At 47.7% G+C, this 17,840-nt stretch overlaps 1 protein-coding gene across 1 annotated transcript in view; it reads right to left on the reverse strand.

Annotated features, from left to right (window-relative positions):
• Positions 1-17,840, reverse strand: part of LOC147733678 (transient receptor potential cation channel subfamily M member 7-like) — a 1,990,815-nt gene that overhangs the window by 1,282,678 nt on the left and 690,297 nt on the right. The window contains exon 13 of the mRNA XM_086958252.1: positions 2,530-2,583. Within this exon, the coding sequence (XP_086814378.1) occupies positions 2,530-2,583 (54 nt within the window). The remainder of the gene's footprint in view (positions 1-2,529; positions 2,584-17,840) is intronic.

Raw genomic sequence — 17,840 nt, forward strand, 5'->3', positions numbered from 1 at the left:
TAGGTTATCCTTATGTTAAGTAGAACCACCTCACACTCTAGCCTAATAAATGTTTACTACTGCATATTTTATTAAGCAACTGCTTACTACTTTCTGCAATGGAGGTCAAGGAACACTGATGTGTTACTTTACAGAATCGCTATTTTATTGCTCACGTTTAATATATCACCAATTCCAATTAAGTTGTTGATTAAAAAAAAAGAAATACTCTTAGGTAAAGAATATGAGGTAGGCAATGTGACAGACTGAGATGAATAAGCACTGTCAATTTGCAGCTATTCCTCATCTTTGTGCAATCCTTGGCTTAACAATGAATATCACAGTGAGGCCACTCCTTGGCTTAAAGAAAACATTCAGTTGATTATGCGGTGAATAAAAACTCTGAAGTTTTTATTATGTTTTATTAGGACATTGGAATGTTGAGCACTCCACTGAATACAAAGGAGTGCTATGGTCTTCTACGGGTGGGTCGAAGCCCGCAGAGCATCATTCCAATGTTGTTTTTGTTCAGAGCTGCTGCTGTGAACAAAGGCCTCTTGGAGACAGAGGGGATTTTAACCCCTTTCGGGCTCCGAGAGGCCTTTGTTTTTTATTAAAAAAGACACTCTGCCCTCTAGGGGCGGAAAGTTCTAACAGCCTTAGAGCCCTCTTAGCGGGCTCTACCAGCCATTAAAGGCCTGCTCCCAACGCTGGAGCGGGCCTTTAATGGGCGGTATAGCCCGCTAGGTCGGGCTCTAATGCTAAATGATGATTCTGTTTTGTACGACACTCGGAATGTTAAATACATTTAAAAAACTTAATTTAGCAATGTTGTGATGGAGGTAACAAAGACAGTTTTCAGCTTTTTAGTCAAACAGGAATGCTGGTACTTAATCACTCAAAGAAGAATTCCCAAATTTTGGGAGAACGCTATGTCATCCATAAACTTTAAACCACAGATAAAAGAAGATTGTGTTCACCATCACTGATGAGGAGAAATAGAGGGTGTACATTTCTTTCAAATGCAAATGCAGGCTCTTGTTCGCTCACAAAAAAGTTAGGTATCTCTATTTGCTTCTGCTAAAGGATTTCTAATTTGCTAGATTATTTCTAACATTCAATATAATTGTCTTGTATTTTCTATGACCTTGGTTAGTATTAAATATAAATAATTTTCTGCCTATAACATTCCAGAGCAAAGAGGTTAGCCCATGAATCTAAAAACTTACCTTGTGGATCTGTGACATCACAGATATTGGCTCCAGACCGGTAGATGAGAGAGAACAATGACCACAGGAGGGACATTTAACATCTGGTTATTTTTCCTGCTCTCCAGATCTAACGGCTAAATACAGGGCATACAAGGTTAGGGGAAATTCAGGCGGTGGCCATAAACTCTTTTTGCCTTGTGTCACTAATGCGGTTTCAGCCTTGGTGAGTACTAGGTCAAGGCAGTGAGAACTATTTTGTGAACCGAGGGCACCCAAGGATCTGGGTTTCCAACATCTATGCTGCACATGTGAGTTGGAGTCCTGTGATTATAGGGATAGATTTAGTGGGTGCATCTTAATGCAATCCACAGCAGGATCAGCTTTTTCAAAGAAGTACCAAACTGCTGAAGATAATGTTGGTCCTCCATATCAGGACCTTGGAAGGTTGTAGCTCTTTCCAACCCTTATGCTCTGAGAAAAGTTCCTCATTCACCCAGTTACCTACATGGCATAGCAAGCCTAGAATATTTGTCTTATAACAATGAAAATCAGAGCACACCGGCAACCAAAGTTTACCTACTCCGTGCTGACCACCTACAGAGTGCTTATCCTTTCAGGGAAAAAGTGTGTTACACAGAGGACAGGCTTAAAGATGCCATTTCTAATAATTCTGGAGTTAAATCATAGAATTATCTCAAGACACCCAGGTGCACCCGGACACTGATGCTTTAGTCTGGAAAGATCTTTTGTTGGAATGGATCGCTAAGTCCATGCTCTAAAATAAACCTTGAGAAAAACATCATGTAAAGTTCCACTGCCAACTTCAGACATAGGATACTGCACATCGAGTCAATCTTCAGCAGAGATTTGCATAAAAAGCATCTGTTTTCTGACTATCCCTCCATGTCTCTGGATTGGCATCAATTAATACATTTAAAATGTCCACAAATAATTCAATTACAGGCAAAACTGAAAACGTACCTCTTGTAAATCTGCCTTCTGTACCTAAAGGACTGAGATGGTGTTAGCCATGACAGCAGAGTACCTTTGACAACAAAAGCACTATTGAATAGATGCATGTGTGATGGCTCTCCATCATTGTACAAGTTGCATCGCTATCTTTAAACAAATATACTGTTGAATATATCTGGGCATTAAGATCACCAGTTTAACCTTAACATAAATTAAGGTAACCTGAACCACTCTACCATGTCGAGGTACTAAGATACCATCAATGCTGAAGCACTAAGAGGCAAGTACGTTTTGTGGTGTACAAACATACAAGCACAAATAAACACAGAACAGTTCTGCATCAAATTAGAAATACGTTATTATTTACCTGTTTCACATCCCGAACTAGATGAAAAAGTGTAGGATTGGTTGGGCCTTGCTTCTGTTTAGACGGAAGAAATAATTAACAATTAAAATCCTGATATGTTACCAATTTCATAAAATTCTAGTAATGTAGTATAACAGTAAGTTTCAAGTCTCAAGTAAAAGGTTTCAGGGCACTAATTCTAAGAGTTAAACACTGATATGGCCTCTACGCTTGCTCAAGATTTTTCAAGAACTCACAATTATAAAAAAAATTAGGCCTACATACTGGTCCCTCATAAGTTACTTAACTTTGATAATGTTCGTTCTGATGGATACTTCATTTAACCGCAGATTATTCACCTTGTGAATACCCCCAGGTGCCAGATTGGATCCGGATATTTTTCTCTGCAATTCCCTCAGACGCAGATAGGTGGTGTTGTCCGGCTCCACGCCAGGTCTATCTCAAACCAAAAGGACCACAAAACAACCGCCACTTCGACGTGAGTTTATTTCTGATACCTGTCCGCGTCACCGACTACAGACCTCTCAGGAATCAGGTTGTGTCAGTGTGCATGTCTTTAATTAGAATCTTTTTATTATGGACTGAAGGAGAGGCTTCCACATAAATAAGGAGGCGAGAAGGGTGGTGAGGAATCTGTGGTTAGATGAGAGCATCCACCGGAATGGGCAATATTGAAGGCAAGTAACTTGTTCTTGCGGTGGATACTTCTAACTGCAGATTCCTCACCTTATAAATAGATACCAAAGTATTACCTGAGCCCCCGAATGTGGATCTGCGTAACGGGCCAGATCAGAAATCCTCAAGGACTAAAAAGGGAAACTGCCTCTGCCACCAGACCTGGCTATCCAGCCAGTAGTGCTTTGGGAATGTGTGACGTCCACATAGTAGCCTTGCAAATGTCCACAACAGGCACTCAGTGTGCTAGCACAGGGGCAGAATGAGCTTGAAGGGATTCCAGAGGCTGTTTCTTGACTAAGCCATAGCAGATCTGTACATAAAGAAAAATCAATAAGGAGATGTTTTGATTGTGCACTGCTTTTCCCCTCTTTGTCCCAGAGAACAGCACAAAGAGCTGATAGTCATTGGTACAATCATTATAAAAGATCTGAGGTCTCTTTAAGACTAGGCAATGGAGTCCCTCTTTCTTCCTGGATGCATGAAGTGAGGCGAATAGTGCCAGCAGAGGGATAGTTTGATAGTGAGGAAATGTGCTTCAAGTTTTGGGAACAATGCTGCATTAGACCTCAGAATTACAATCCCTGAAAAAAAAGGTGGTGAACAGTTCCCGGATAGAAAGTCCTTGCCGCTCAATCACACTCCAAGCATAGCGATCAATATGAGGAACACTGCCTTCAATGTGAGCAACAGTGCAATGGATTGAATGGGATGATCATCACAAATGTATGTTTCTTTGAGGCATCACAGTGGGTTTTCGTGGGAACATGGAGGTCAAGCCTTTTAGAAAACAAATGGTGATTTAAACAAAGATGGAAGATCTTGTAATAATCAAAAGCTTGATAATGCTGACAGATGCCTCTCCTCGACCTGAAACACATACAAGTCTTTGGTCTAAATTAGATTAAAAAAACTGTGGAATGACAATCTCAGCAACACCAACCTGACCTGGGGGATTCCATCACTGGGGCTAACTCCAGTAAGTAAGTAAGTAATATATTTATTTGTATATGATTAATTAAAATCTTTACAAAAATATAAAACGCCATATGGCAATGCTAACTCCAGGTTTCCTAATTGGATCAATAATTTGGTAGACACAGTTATTCCTCTAAAGACCCAAAAGGGACAACAGATATTGAAACAGCCACCATGATCCCCAACCTGTTAATACAGCAGAAGCATTGTAGGCAATTAGAAAGGACATTGAGAAGGCACTATGAGTAAGCAAGTAGGCTAGAATACCAGGAAGCAATAAGGCTTTACCATTCAGAGAATAGAACTGCCCTGGCAACTTTTTACTCTACAAACATTGAGAATGCTTCAAACCCACCTGGGGAAATCTTCCTAGTTCTTAAATCATTACTGGAGATGAGATCAGACTTTCCACCCCCAGAACAGTCAATTGCTCATTGCAATGAGTTAGCCTAGTTTAAAAAACAAACAAATCTTAGACCTTTGTCTTTTCCAGGAAATGCAAAAGAAGCTATGCCCCTCGCAGTTTCTTACTCACTTATCAAAATGTCAGCCTCTCGGCCTTTCCTCTGATCTCTTACAATCAAGTTCTGACATTACTTAGCCAAGTGAAGTCAGGATCCCCTCTTGACCCAGCCTCCCTCCGTATCTTAGCACAATGCACAGAGATTATTCGCCATGTTCTTATAGGTTTATTGAACCCGTCACTCTTCTGGCATAGTTCCCAAACAATGGAAACACGAAGAAGTTTAAACTCCAGCTAAAAAAATATTACAAATCTGGACCCCTCTTATCCAGGCAACTACAGGCCTATTTTTCTCTGTTGCCAGGCATATCTAAACTTCTGGAGAAACCCGGCATTCATCATCTTTTCTTGTTTCTAGAATCAAACAACCTTCTTCACTATACCTAAAAGGGATTAAGAGCACTACTTGGCACCAAGACCACACTGCTAGTCGTGAATGAAGGCCTCAAACAACTTCTCGAACAGGGTTGGCTCAGCAGTAGTTATTCTCTTGGACCTCAGAGCAGCCTTCAACACGGTGGACCACACAACACGTCGAAAGGATTGCGGAGGTTGGGACAGGCGACTGTGCGCTGAAATGCCTTATTCCTTCCTTCCCCAGAGGCAGAAACTTCCAAGTATAGGACCATGCAAGTTTCTCTGATACTCTGTCCATGAAATGTGGAGTTTCTTAGGGCTCCACATTAAGCTCCACTCTGTTTAATCTTTATCTGCGTCCTCTTTTAGAGCAAGTTTAGTCTTCTGACCAGACTATTGTATCATACGCAGATGATACACAATTAGTTGGGTCTAACACTCCAGAACAAGGGTCTAACTGCATTCAACTTGTCCACGGCCTTAAAGAGGTGGCCAACTTGATGGCCAACTGCTCCCTCAAATTCAATGGGGACAAGATGGAGCTTATGCCATTAGGAAACAAGAGAGCCTCTACCCTGGACGGAATGCTTCGGAACTGCACCAACCCTGAAAAACAAAATAAAAAGCCTGGGTATTTGGTTAGACAACAGGCTTACAATGGAAATACAGGCAAACTTGCTAGAGGCAAAATGCTTTAGTATTCTTAGATTTTTAAGGAAAGTTTTAGATCTTCTGCCCATTCCCCCCTCCCCCTGCACTGAGGCTCATCATCCAGACCTTGATTATATCTAGGCTGGATTACAGGATTTACTCTATATTTTGGGTCCCCATGCTATGTTAAGAAGTGGCTACAAACTATTCCAAATGCCACTGTTAGTCTTCTTTTCAAAATCCCAAGGCACCTTTCCACAAGGAGGGCCTTCGCCGCCCTTCATTAGTTTCCTATAAATCTATGTGCATCTCTTACATCTAATTTTCCACCACTCACCTCTTAGCTGGGTTAACTCTGTTGACCTGTTGGTTTGATTCAGCAATGGGAAACATCCGGGTAGCCATGGGCTACACCAACTGACTAGATTGGGTTAGATAACCTTTAACTATTGCCACAGCAAGGCCTTGCTGAATTAGAGGGAGGAAGAAAAGAAGAGCATCAGGCAACTGGGGTGTAAGACCAACAAACAAACTTCTCCCAGTGTCCTGCATAGATAGTTTTGGCAGAGGGGTTTATGGCAATCAAAATGACATTCACTACTTAAGGAGAAAGGCCATAAAATGTTGACATTCAATCTCCTAGCATGGACGTGCAAGTTGTGCTGGCTCGAGTGTAGGACCCTGTCCTGCTGCTGACAGAAGACGTTCTCCTAAGGAGGCATCCAGATCAGTGGACAGATGCTCATACCCGATGTTCCAGGTAGCACACTCTCCTCGCCCCACTAGGATGACTTATGTCTGGTTGTTCGTGATCTTTTCCAGAACTCTGGGCAGGAGAGGTAGAAGTAGGAAGGCGTACAGGAGCCCCAAGCTCCAGTCAACATCTGCACAAACCCGGAGAGAATATTTTGGTGTCGAGCCTACTGAAACCTCAGATCCCAATCAATAAATCAGCTATTTGTATAGTGCAGCAGTCACCCATAGGGGTTACTGAGCATTGAGGGTGCCAAACCTCCGTAGAAAAGCCAGGACTTGAGTTTCTTTCTGAAGTACACCAGGGAGAGTGCTGTTCAGAGATGGAGGGGCAGGTCATTCCAGGTCTTGGCTGTGACATAGGAGGAGTAGTTCACACTGCAGCTACAAAGGATGAGGGGGGAGCCGGAGTGTACGTGCAAGTGAGGAGGAGCAGATGTGTTTTGTGAGCAGATGGAAGTTCAGTCGAAGGTTGATGTAGGACAGTCCTTGATCATGTAGAGCATTGTAGGTGGGCTTGACGATCTAGAACTGGCATCATTTATGGATGGGGAGGCAGTAGACGTTTCTGAGGTAGGGGCTGATGTGGGTCCATTTGGGGAGGTCCAGGAATAGTCTGGCTGCAGCGTTCTGTATGGCCTGGAGTCTTCTGAGGAACTTGGTGGAGATGCTGGCATAGAGAGCATTGCTGTAGTCGAGACGGCTGCTGACGAGGGCCTGAAGGACTGGGTTCCAACTGAAGATTCTGTAGAGCATGCGAAGGGTGTAGAAGCAGGAGAAGGCGACTGCGTTGACTTGTCGTTTAATGGTCAGCTGGCTGTCGAGGATAATGCCAAGGTTGTGCACATAGTCTGTTGGAGTGGGTGTTGGTCCGAGTTCTGCTGTGGTCCCAAATGGAAGTGTTCTTTCCGAAGATCAGTACTTCTGTCTTGTCGGAGTTGAGGTTGAGGCAGTTTTCTTTCATTAAGTTGACTATGTTGGTGATGACATTGCAGAAGTTGGATTTGGCATTGGAGGGGGTCCACGGTGAGAGAGAGGATGTAGGAGATTATGTTGAGGCAATGGGATCTGATGTTATCTGTGAGGAGGCTCATGAAGATGTTGAAAGGGGTGGGGCAGAAAGATGATCCTTGGAGTACGCCACATGTGATGTCTTTGGATGTGGAGGTGAAGGGAGGCAGCTAGATGCTTTGTATAGGTCTTCTAAGGAAAGAGGCGATCCATTTGAGGGCGTTTTGATGTATGTCAGTGTTGCAGAGTCTTTTGATGAGGGTGTGGTGGGAGATGGTGTCAAACCAAGCAGAGAGGTAGAGGGGGTACAGGGCCACAATTCCTCCATGGTCAAAGAGAGTTCTGCTGTCTGTGGCAGCAATCAGTGTGGCCTCAGTGTTGTGGCTGGCACAAAATCCTGATAGTGAGGTGTCAAGTCGGTAGTTTTGGTCCAGGTAATCGGTGAGTTATTGATTGGTGGCTTTCTTGAGTACTTTGGTTGGGTAGAGGAGCAGGCAAATCAGTCAATTTTGGAGATCGCTTGAGTCGGCGAAGGGGTACTCTAGGAGGAATATGACCTCTGTGTGTTTCCATATGTCCGGAAAGGATGCTGTGGAGATGGGGGTGTGGAGGATGCTGATGAGCTCCATGCTGATTGGGTTTGTTCCAAGGTTGAAAAGATGGTGGGGGAAGGGGTCTGTGGACATCCTAGAGTGGATGGAAGACATGATGGCTGTGGTGATCTGAATGGTGAGAGAATATCGCATGGTGATCATTCGGATGGGGTATGCTGATTGGTTAAGGGTTGAGAGTGGTGGGTTGGAGGGTTGAAATTGTTGTAGATGGTGGCAATCTTGCTATGAAATTAGTCCGAGAGGGTGTCGCAGAGTTCTAGGGAGGGGTGGATGATGTGTTTTGTGGCTGTCGGGTTGGAGAATTCATTGACTATTTTGAAGAGTTTCTTTGTGTGGTTGGCACGGTATTGCTACAGGTAGACATACTGCTTTTTTAGCTTCCTTGCTTTGCAGGTGTTCATTGCTGAGGGCTGGTTTGTGAGCAGCTCTGTTGGAGGGGTTCTTAGTGATGCGCCATCACCTCGAGTCAGTGGTATGTGCGTTTGGAGGTTTTGAGCTCTGGGGTGTACAAGCTAACGTGTTTGGAGGTTTTGTTGGGTCTTGCTAGTTTCTGCAAGGCGACAGTAGATGCATTTGATGATCCATGGGGAGAAATTCTGGAAGGCATGGTCAAGGTCTTCTGAAGTTTCTGGTTGGGTGGTGTTAAGGGTCTGTGTCTACTGTTTCTCAGTTACCTTGCCCCAGCTGTGGTGGGAGGAACTGCGATGCTTGGTGTGTCGAGTGTCGGAGATGTTGAAGTGGCTGAATTTGTTTCTGTAGCTGGAGGTGAAAATGGAGATAAGCGTTTTCCCGAGTTTCTGCTGGGTTCGGCGACCAGTTGGGTGTGGCCAATGTTGCACAGGTTCACCAGGAGGGTGATGGAGTTCGCGTCACTGGGGTCATCTATGTGGAAATGGAGATCGCGAATAAGGACGTAGTGGTGGGAGTCGATGCCTAGAGAGGCAATGAGGTTTAAGATGGTGTCGCAGAGAGCTGATCGGGGCCCGGTGGTCTATATGCAAGGGTGTCTCTTATTGTGGTCTGAGCGCCAGTCTGTAGTTTCAAGTTGAGGTGTTCCATGAGAGGCTTGGGGTCGTTGTTGGTGACAGGGTATCGGCTGGCTTCCTTACAGATGATGGAAATGCCCTCACTTTTTTTGTTCATGCGGTCATGGAATATCACCTTGTAGCTGTCAGGAGTGGCAGTGGCAATGGCGGGTCTGAGTTCGAGGACGTGTTTACCCACATTTTGGTGATGAAGACAACCATCAGGGGAGAGGGTAGTGATGGTGTCCCAGAATTCTGTGGCTTGTTTGCAGAAGGAGCAGGTGTTGAGCAGGATACACTGGAAAGGTTTTGAGTTGTTCGTAGTCTTCTGAGTGGAAACTGCATGAGGTCCAATGCGGGCTGGTGGTCCTGTATAGCAGGAGAAGCGGCAGCAGATGAAGAGTACTTTGGTTGATCGAAGGACGTGAAGAAGCTGTTGTTCCAGTGTCCGGGGACCAGGGCCACAAGCTCCTTAGTAGTGTAGCGGTGGAAGGACCAGGGGTCCTGGAGCTGGGAGCACTCCAAGCAAGGACGGGCGCAGCGGACTTCATACATAGTCGAGGAAGGTTGGAGGGACTGTCAGGGAGGCTGGAGGGTGGGGAGAGGGAAAGCAACTGGACCTTTTCTGTGACCAGAATGGTGCTCTTTTCCGAGAGTGGACTGCTGAAAAACCTTACTTTATTTAGAAGATTGCATAAACATTTGTTAGGGTCGAAAAAAGTGCAACTACAAGGGCCCTCCTCTAAGTCTACCACCCCAGAGTATCTTCATAGAAAGCTGCATTCTTTCTTTTAATAATAATTTTTTTTAATGAAACCTGTTATATTAAAAGATGTTACAGGAATTCCCATAGGTGAACAGAGATATTCTACTTCTACTGTTTATGGCTATCATATATCAATGCCATGATGGAGAACTATTGTAAGCTATACGAAACAGTATGGATGCCTCTAAGCAGTCAAGTTACTTAGACCAAGTTTTTTTTTTCCACAACAAAATGTTATTGTCGACAGCCGAATCAGCCCTGGTACAGGGATACTAATATTACAATAGACATAGTAGTAATAATAATGTCAACATTTACAGTATCAAAATATAACAGTTTAGAAGTTAAGGATATCTGAGCTATGGCCCAAACAATAAGCAGCAGTGCCATATTCTCAATAAGAAGCTATCTAAAGCATGTAGTTCCCAACCATCCAAGTCGAATAATTGCATAGCTATAGTCCAATCTGTCGCTCGTCATCTTGTCATCACACCAATTCCTCAATAGTTGATGCAGGGGGGATGCCCCCCAAATAGAGTCCCCGATAGTCCACCCACCTCTTCCATATCTTTGGGGGTTTCTGGAGGCACTCCCTTGCCTTGAAAATTGATATCTCCAGTCCCATAGAGAAATCAAGACCCCCCTCTTCCAAACCTCCACCAGTGACTTTGAACACGTTTTTAACTCTTTTTGTTAATCTTTCATGTAAATCAGACACAGAAAATTTGCTCTTGGGTTTTATTTACTGAAATCTGAAGTCACAGCTTAAACACACAAAGACAACCAAAAATTAAAAAACAATACAGAGTGATGTCAAAGTATTGGTCTATCAGCCCTGTCACTGAAATGGTTTAATTGTCATGTAAAAGTGCATGCAATCAACCAAAAAAGCCACTAATTCTGCAAAAGTGTCAATGGCGCACTGCACCGTGCTGCAGATTGTGGTGGTCGAAAGCAAAATGTGATGACTTGAACAGACCAATGGATGAAGACGAATGATTAGAGAGAGAGAGAGAGAGAGAGAGAGAGAGAGAGAGAGAGAGAGAGAGAGAGAGAGAGAGAGAGAGAGAGAGAGAGAGATGAGGTGCAAATAAGGTAAGAGACATTTTTTTTTATTTACCACTTGAAAAAGAGAATGCATTTCAGAAGAAGCAACAGTATCTTTATTTTTTTATTTTAGTATTAATTAGGTGCCAGATTTCTCCCAAGATAACTAAGATCTTTACTGAGAGACTCATATTTAATCAATACGGAGAGGCTTCAGCTCGTTTTTTTTCTCCCTCAAATCACACACGTCCCTTTCCAACTTGGGCATGTAGCAAAATCATAGTGTGTTTTCAAATTGGATGATTTGGCATGCCTAAAATGAAAACCGGGAGTTTCCATATTTTTCTCATTTCATCTCTGCAAGATTTAAGAGCTTCAGTGTGTGTGAGAAAATGCTATGAGAAATTCTCCTTGACCAATCTACTGCAATGAGGATGACTTGTTCTCGAACTCTCTTGGCTGAGGAAGGACCGGCAAATTATATGAATCAATGAGAATGCATAATTTAATTAAGTTTACAAGCCTATAAAATCTGGAATTATTCCTCTAGGAAACCCCTCTGAAAAAAATTGCACATTACAAAACAATTATGTTTTCCGCTGTCTATTTGTGGAGGACTCCAAAGAACATCAATTGAGGAGACTGTAGTAATGGAGCCACCCGGCCCGCACACGTACGCACACACGCACGCATACGCCTCGGGGGCGGGGTAGCCCCGGAGTATAAATAAACGGCCGGAAGACCGCTCGTGGTCTTTGGCCCTAACTGTCAGTCAGCGTTGCGTCATTTGTTTAGTCATAGTTAGGCCCCACTTCGCGGCCTAGGCATCCCTTGCCCCCGTGTCTCCGGACACTACACTGGCGACGAGGCGGTCACAGTTACCCACGCCTCGCCACGCAGCTGCGCCGGCCATCCCTGCTTGGCTGAGCTCCGCGGTGGTGCTGCCGAGTGTGAAGTACGCACCAGGCCGTGGTGCGTCAGGTGAGCTCGCGCCTCTTCGAGGCCTCAACCGACGCCCGCCACCCTGCCCGCTCTTAAGCGGCTTACCGGCGCTCACGCCAACGTCCGCCTTCCTTCGTGTGCGCTCCTTCGCCTGCCGCCGGCGCATCGGGGGGAAATCCTCGGCCCTCGCGCCCGTACCTCAGCGGCCGCGCTTGGAGCCGTGGGCTCGCGCATGCGCACACTACATCAGGTCGCGTAAGCCCTGTCAACTCGTGTTTCAGGCTGCCGACCGGAGCGAAAATAACCTGCGTATCCTCACGCATTGGGCGGACGCTGTAATTCATTTGGAAGGAATTTTTTCAGCCATCGACCAGACGGCAAGTCGGCTCACTTCAGGTCACGTCGGCTGCCTCATCCACCAACACTGCACCCCTGGCTCTCCAAGTCTATTCGAGCATATTTCTGCACGCCTCACCTGGACTGAAAGCCTAGTTACCCGGCGCTGCCGCTTCTGCCACGTGGGACCTGCGCCTCACTGTGCCTGCCCTGCCTTAGCCTCTCACATCGTGTTTTCTCACATGTTCATACTGTAAAAACCATGAACCAACAACAAGCCGATGGTGGTGCCACTGCCGCGACCCCTGCACAGAACCAACCACCTGCTCCTACTGGTCCCCCGGCCACGGTGCCGGCTCTTGTTGTTCCGGGTCCGGCTCCTGGTGCCGCCGCAGCCGCTGCTGCAGCCCCCCCCGGGCATGGCCTCGCAGCACCGCTCCCTCCGTTCAGCGAACTGGTGGATCCACCCACGGCTGCGGCAAGATGGCGTCTGTGGATTGGAAGGTTGGAGCACTATTTTATCGGTGTCCGTGAGACCGATGGCAAAGTTAAGCGCTCTTTGCTCATGTGTTATGGCGGTGATGAGCTATATGAACTTTTTGAGACATTGCCAGATCGGGGTGGAGAACAAGACTACGACGCCGCAGTACGGGCGTTAAACCTCTACTTCGATCCCAGAGTGAACCCTGACTACGAGTGGTTTAAGCTGCGCCAAGCTAGGCAGGGAGAGACGGAACCCATTGACTCTTTCTATGCCCGGTTAAGGAAACTAGCTATTGCCTGCGAACTTCCGGACCAGCGCCTAGAGATTCGCGCACAACTAATCCAGGGGTGCCGGTCGGTACAACTCAGACGCCTCATTCTTAGGCAACCACGTATCTCCCTCGACGAGATCCTCGTCCTTGCGCGCTCGCATGAGCTATCCAACGCCAGAGCTGACGAAATGCAAGCTGCTCTTGACAGACCCGGTGCACCCGCAAAGACCCCTCATATCAAGGAGGAACAAGTAGACGCCATTAGGCGCCGGCCACAAACACAGAGGGGAGCCTCACAAGCCAGTTCCCGGAACCCCTGTGGGAACTGCGGCATGGAACACCCTGCAAGCGGAAGGTGTTTCGCGAGAGGAAAAGTAAGCTCCAACTGCGGAAAAGTGAATCATTTTGCGAAGGTGTGTCGCAGCAGCGGGAACCGCCGTTTTAGCTCGAGTGGAAGAGGCCCTACCCAGGCAGTGCGACAACTCTCCTTAGAAGATCCAGGCCCGTGCAGCGACGCCTCCAGATCAGCATTCCGTGTCGATGACGATGATGACAACGTTTTCTTCGTCTCCTTCGTGGGAAGAGAAGGCTCTAGAAGACGCCCACCCCCGATGTGTGAGATCTCCATTGCTGGCTCTCCCGTGCAAGCACTCATTGATACTGGGGCATCAGTAAATGTGATGGACAGCACGCAATATGAGCTACTGTCTCCGCGCCCACCGCTGTCTCCTTCAAACGCCAAGATATACACTTATGACAGCGACGACCCGCTTCCCCTGAGGGGAGTAATCGAAGTGACAGCTGCTTGCAATGATCAACAAGTCAAGACCAAGTTCCATGTTACCGGAGGCAGGCGCGGCACGCTCCTGAGCTGCCACACGGCGGAAGATTTGCAACTAGTATTCTTTGCGCGACAAGTGCATGAACTACACGCAGAAGCAATCTTGCGAGATTTCCCGACCCTATTCAAAGGACTTGGCTGCTTAAAGGGGAAAAAGTTCAAACTACACGTTGACCCAACGGTCCGACCCACTGCTCTCAGACACAGACGAGTGCCGTTTCACCTGCGGAAGCAAGTGGAGGAAGAATTGCGCAAACTTGAAGAGTTGGGGGTAATCGAAAAGGTGTCGGGCCCGACGCCCTGGGTATCGCCGCTCGTGATTGCTCCTAAGCCGAAGCAGCCAGGCGCTATACGCCTGTGTGTGGACATGCGTCTTCCGAACAGAGCAGTAAAAAGGGAGAGGCATCTAACACCAACTATGGACGACATCGTGGCAGACCTCAACGGCGCTCGCTGGTTCTCCAAACTGGACCTCAACGCCGGATATCACCAGCTTGAGCTTCACCCGGACAGTCGCAACATCACGACATTCTCCACCCATGTCGGACTCCGGAGGTACAAGCGGCTGAGCTTTGGGGTGTCATCGGCGGCTGAAGTTTTCCAAAACGCCATCAGGGAGACTCTCTCAGGCTTGACAGGAGTCATAAACCTAAGCGATGACATCCTTGTCTTCTCCAAAACCTTGGAAGAGCACCACGTCCACCTCCGAGCCACGTTGCAACGCCTTGCCGATCACGGCCTCACTCTCCATAGAGAAAAGTGTTCCTTCTACAAGGAATCAGTGGACTTCTTCGGGTATATCTTCTCCAGGAAGGGACTTCAGGTCGATCCGAAGAAAGCGGACGCTATCCGGGCAGCTCCCAAACCGACGTCAGCCACTGAGGTCAGAAGCTTCCTGGGGATGGCCACGTACTGTGGCCGTTTCATCCCTGGATTGGCATCCCTCTCCGAGCCATTACGCACCCTCACCAAATCGAGCCAACCATGGGCGTGGACTGCCAAGGAAGACGAAGCCTTCGCGGCAATCAAAGCTGCACTAATCGACGACAAAGTCATGGCATACTTCAGGCCACACCGGCGCACGGAAGTCGTTGTGGACGCGAGTCCCGTTGGGTTGGGGGCCGTCCTCATGCAGGAGACAGAAGCCCATGAATGGGTGCCGACAGCCTACGCTAGCAGAGCACTGACCGCGACGGAGATGCGGTACGCCCAAATTGAACGTGAAGCACTGGCCATAAAATGGGCGTGCCAGCATTTTCACCTCTACCTGTTTGGACATGAGTTCAAAGTAGTGACTGACCACAAGCCCCTTGTGCCTCTGTTTGCAGGAACCGCTAGGCTCGCCCCACCCAGGATTGAGAGATGGGCTGTGCAACTCCAAACATACCGTTTCGAGGTCATCTATCGGCCTGGAGCCGACAATCCTGCGGACTTCCTATCAAGACACCCCGGATCCTCAGATGCAGTCCAAACTACAAGCGATGAAGACGACGTCGAGGAATACGTCCGAATGATCTCTCAAGACGCTTGCCCAGTGGCCCTGACGCTGGAAGACATCGGGAAGGCCACGGATGAAGACGAGTGCCTCATCAAAGTAAAAGCAACGCTGGCAAATAGAAACTGGAAAAATTTTCTGGATGGAGTCAGCGCCCTCACGCCCCAGGAACAGCTGGCAAGACAACAACTGTGGAGGGCTCAGAGCGAGCTGAGCATCGGACCCCATGGTGTGATCCTCCGAGGGACAGCGATCGTGGTACCTGCAAGGCTACAGGGGGAAGTCGTGCGCCTCGCGCACCAAGGCCACCAGGGGGTGTCAAAGACCAAAGGACGCCTGCGCAACAAGGTGTGGTTCGCCGGCATGGACGCAGCGGTAGAGAAAGAGGTTGGCAACTGCCATTCGTGCACCATCACAGGCCGGGAACCTGCTCCCCACCCTGTGGTCACCGAAGATCCCTGTAAAGAGCCATGGTCAAAAATAAGTGTGGACTTTGGATCATTCCCGGATGGACGGCACACCCTTGTCTTGATTGACTCCTACTCCCGTTTTCCTATAGTGGAAATTGTACCCTCCACAGCGTTCCACCATGTCAAGAAGGCCCTGGAGAGAGTGTTCGCCATGGTAGGCCTGCCAGAAGAAGTGAGGTCGGACAACGGCCCTCCTTTTCAGGGGAAAGACTTCCAAGCATACCTCACCGCCCGGGGCATCCACCACAGAAAAATCACTCCACAATGGCCCCAAGCAAACGGGGAAGTCGAGAGATTTATGCGGACCTTGAACCGCGCGCTACAAATCGGCGTGGAAAGAAGGGAGGACGCCGAAGAGTGCCTGTCACAGTTCCTCAGCGCATATCGACAGACACCCCACTCGACCACCCGCTGCGCTCCGGCGCACCTAGTCTTCAAGAAGGTACCCAGAGACTGCGTGCCAGCTACACCTGCCTGGTGCCCCCCAGAAATAAACCACGAAGCCACCCAAGAACGACGGAGGCGCACAAACGACAAAGCCAGTCAGGCCAGGAAAGCCCAAGCCAGGTCATTAGTAGTTGGTGACAAAGTGGTCCTCAAGAACAGGCACCGAAATTCAAAATACGACCCAGCCTTTGAACCGGAAGTGTGGGAGATCGTGAATGTGCACGGCACCATGGTGTCCGCATCCAGAGGTACACGAGCTGTGACTCGCAACGTGTCGTGGTTTAAGCGCGTCTCTCGCGAAGGTGGACACGCCGGCTCTGCATCTGAGGAGACGGAAGACGGAGACCAGGAGCCAGCACGCATGGAGTCACCCACGTCCCCACGAGAAGAAGAAAGACCGACTTCACCGAGACTCGAGCCGGCCGACAACATCAGCCCCGAAAACTCCTCGAGCAATGATCAACATCGCCCTGAACAACCAGCGGAGACGGGGGGTCTGGAAAGTCGTCAAAGCCAAAGATATCACCTGCGACCCAATCCGACCCCCAACCAACGATTGAAGGACTATGCATGGAATATGAACTGATCGAAAACATCTCATGGCCGGGACTATTGATCTGTGAGTTTGGAGGGATGTAGTAATGGAGCCACCCGGCCCGCACACGTACGCACACACGCACGCATACGCCTCGGGGGCGGGGTAGCCCCTGAGTATAAATAAACGGCCGGAAGACCGCTCGTGGTCTTTGGCCCTAACTGTCAGTCAGCGTTGCGTCATTTGTTTAGTCATAGTTAGGCCCCACTTCGCGGCCTAGGCATCCCTTGCCCCCGTGTCTCCGGACACTACAGAGACTATGCTAGGATACTACCATGCTGGTAAAGCACAATATTAAACCTATGTTGGTTCACAAATTCTGAGCATCTGCTGGATGCTTTGCTGTAAGGGAAACCCAACTGGCCAGCAAAGGTAACTGGACCACACACTGCCAGTTTCTTCACATAACACATGACTGTTGTGCTGCCTGTAAAAATCAGAACATTTCTGTCCCATCTAAGTCTCACCTTATGGATTTCACCTCAATATTGTTGACATTGAGATGGTTCAACGACTGAGATGGAAAACCTCTGATTCTCTTCTCTTCTAAATGGTCTTCTCAACACAGTAAGCCAACCAGGGCTCTGTCACTATTGTATGACAGAGAAAAATCAGTTGCATATTATGGATGACTGTTTAGCCACCACTGAAGATGGGCAGATACTAAAAGATTAATTAATACAACATAAAACACAAAAGATTGCCCTAATGCTGACTCAGTTGTCAGCAAAGACACTACTAAAACCATGTCATGCTTACTATTGCTACTGGAACCAAAATGTAAATGTAGTGTATTTTGTAAAGCGCCCAGCTGCCCCAACGGGGCGTCCCGGCGCTGTATAACGCTGTGGAACCCTTCATGGCTCTGCCTGTGAGATGCCCCTCCTGGGAACCCCCAAGGTGAAGCCAGGCATCCCAGTGTTGTAGGGGCCGTTGTGGAGATTAAGCAAGGTATTACCCAGAGTTGCAGCGTGAGACCCATGATTAGAGTAGGCGCAGAGGCGAGAATTATCGAGTCCGCGGACATTGA

Source organism: Lissotriton vulgaris, chromosome 2_1 (genome assembly GCF_964263255.1).
Source record: "Lissotriton vulgaris chromosome 2_1, aLisVul1.2, whole genome shotgun sequence".
In the NCBI taxonomy this organism is placed as follows: domain Eukaryota; kingdom Metazoa; phylum Chordata; class Amphibia; order Caudata; family Salamandridae; genus Lissotriton; species Lissotriton vulgaris.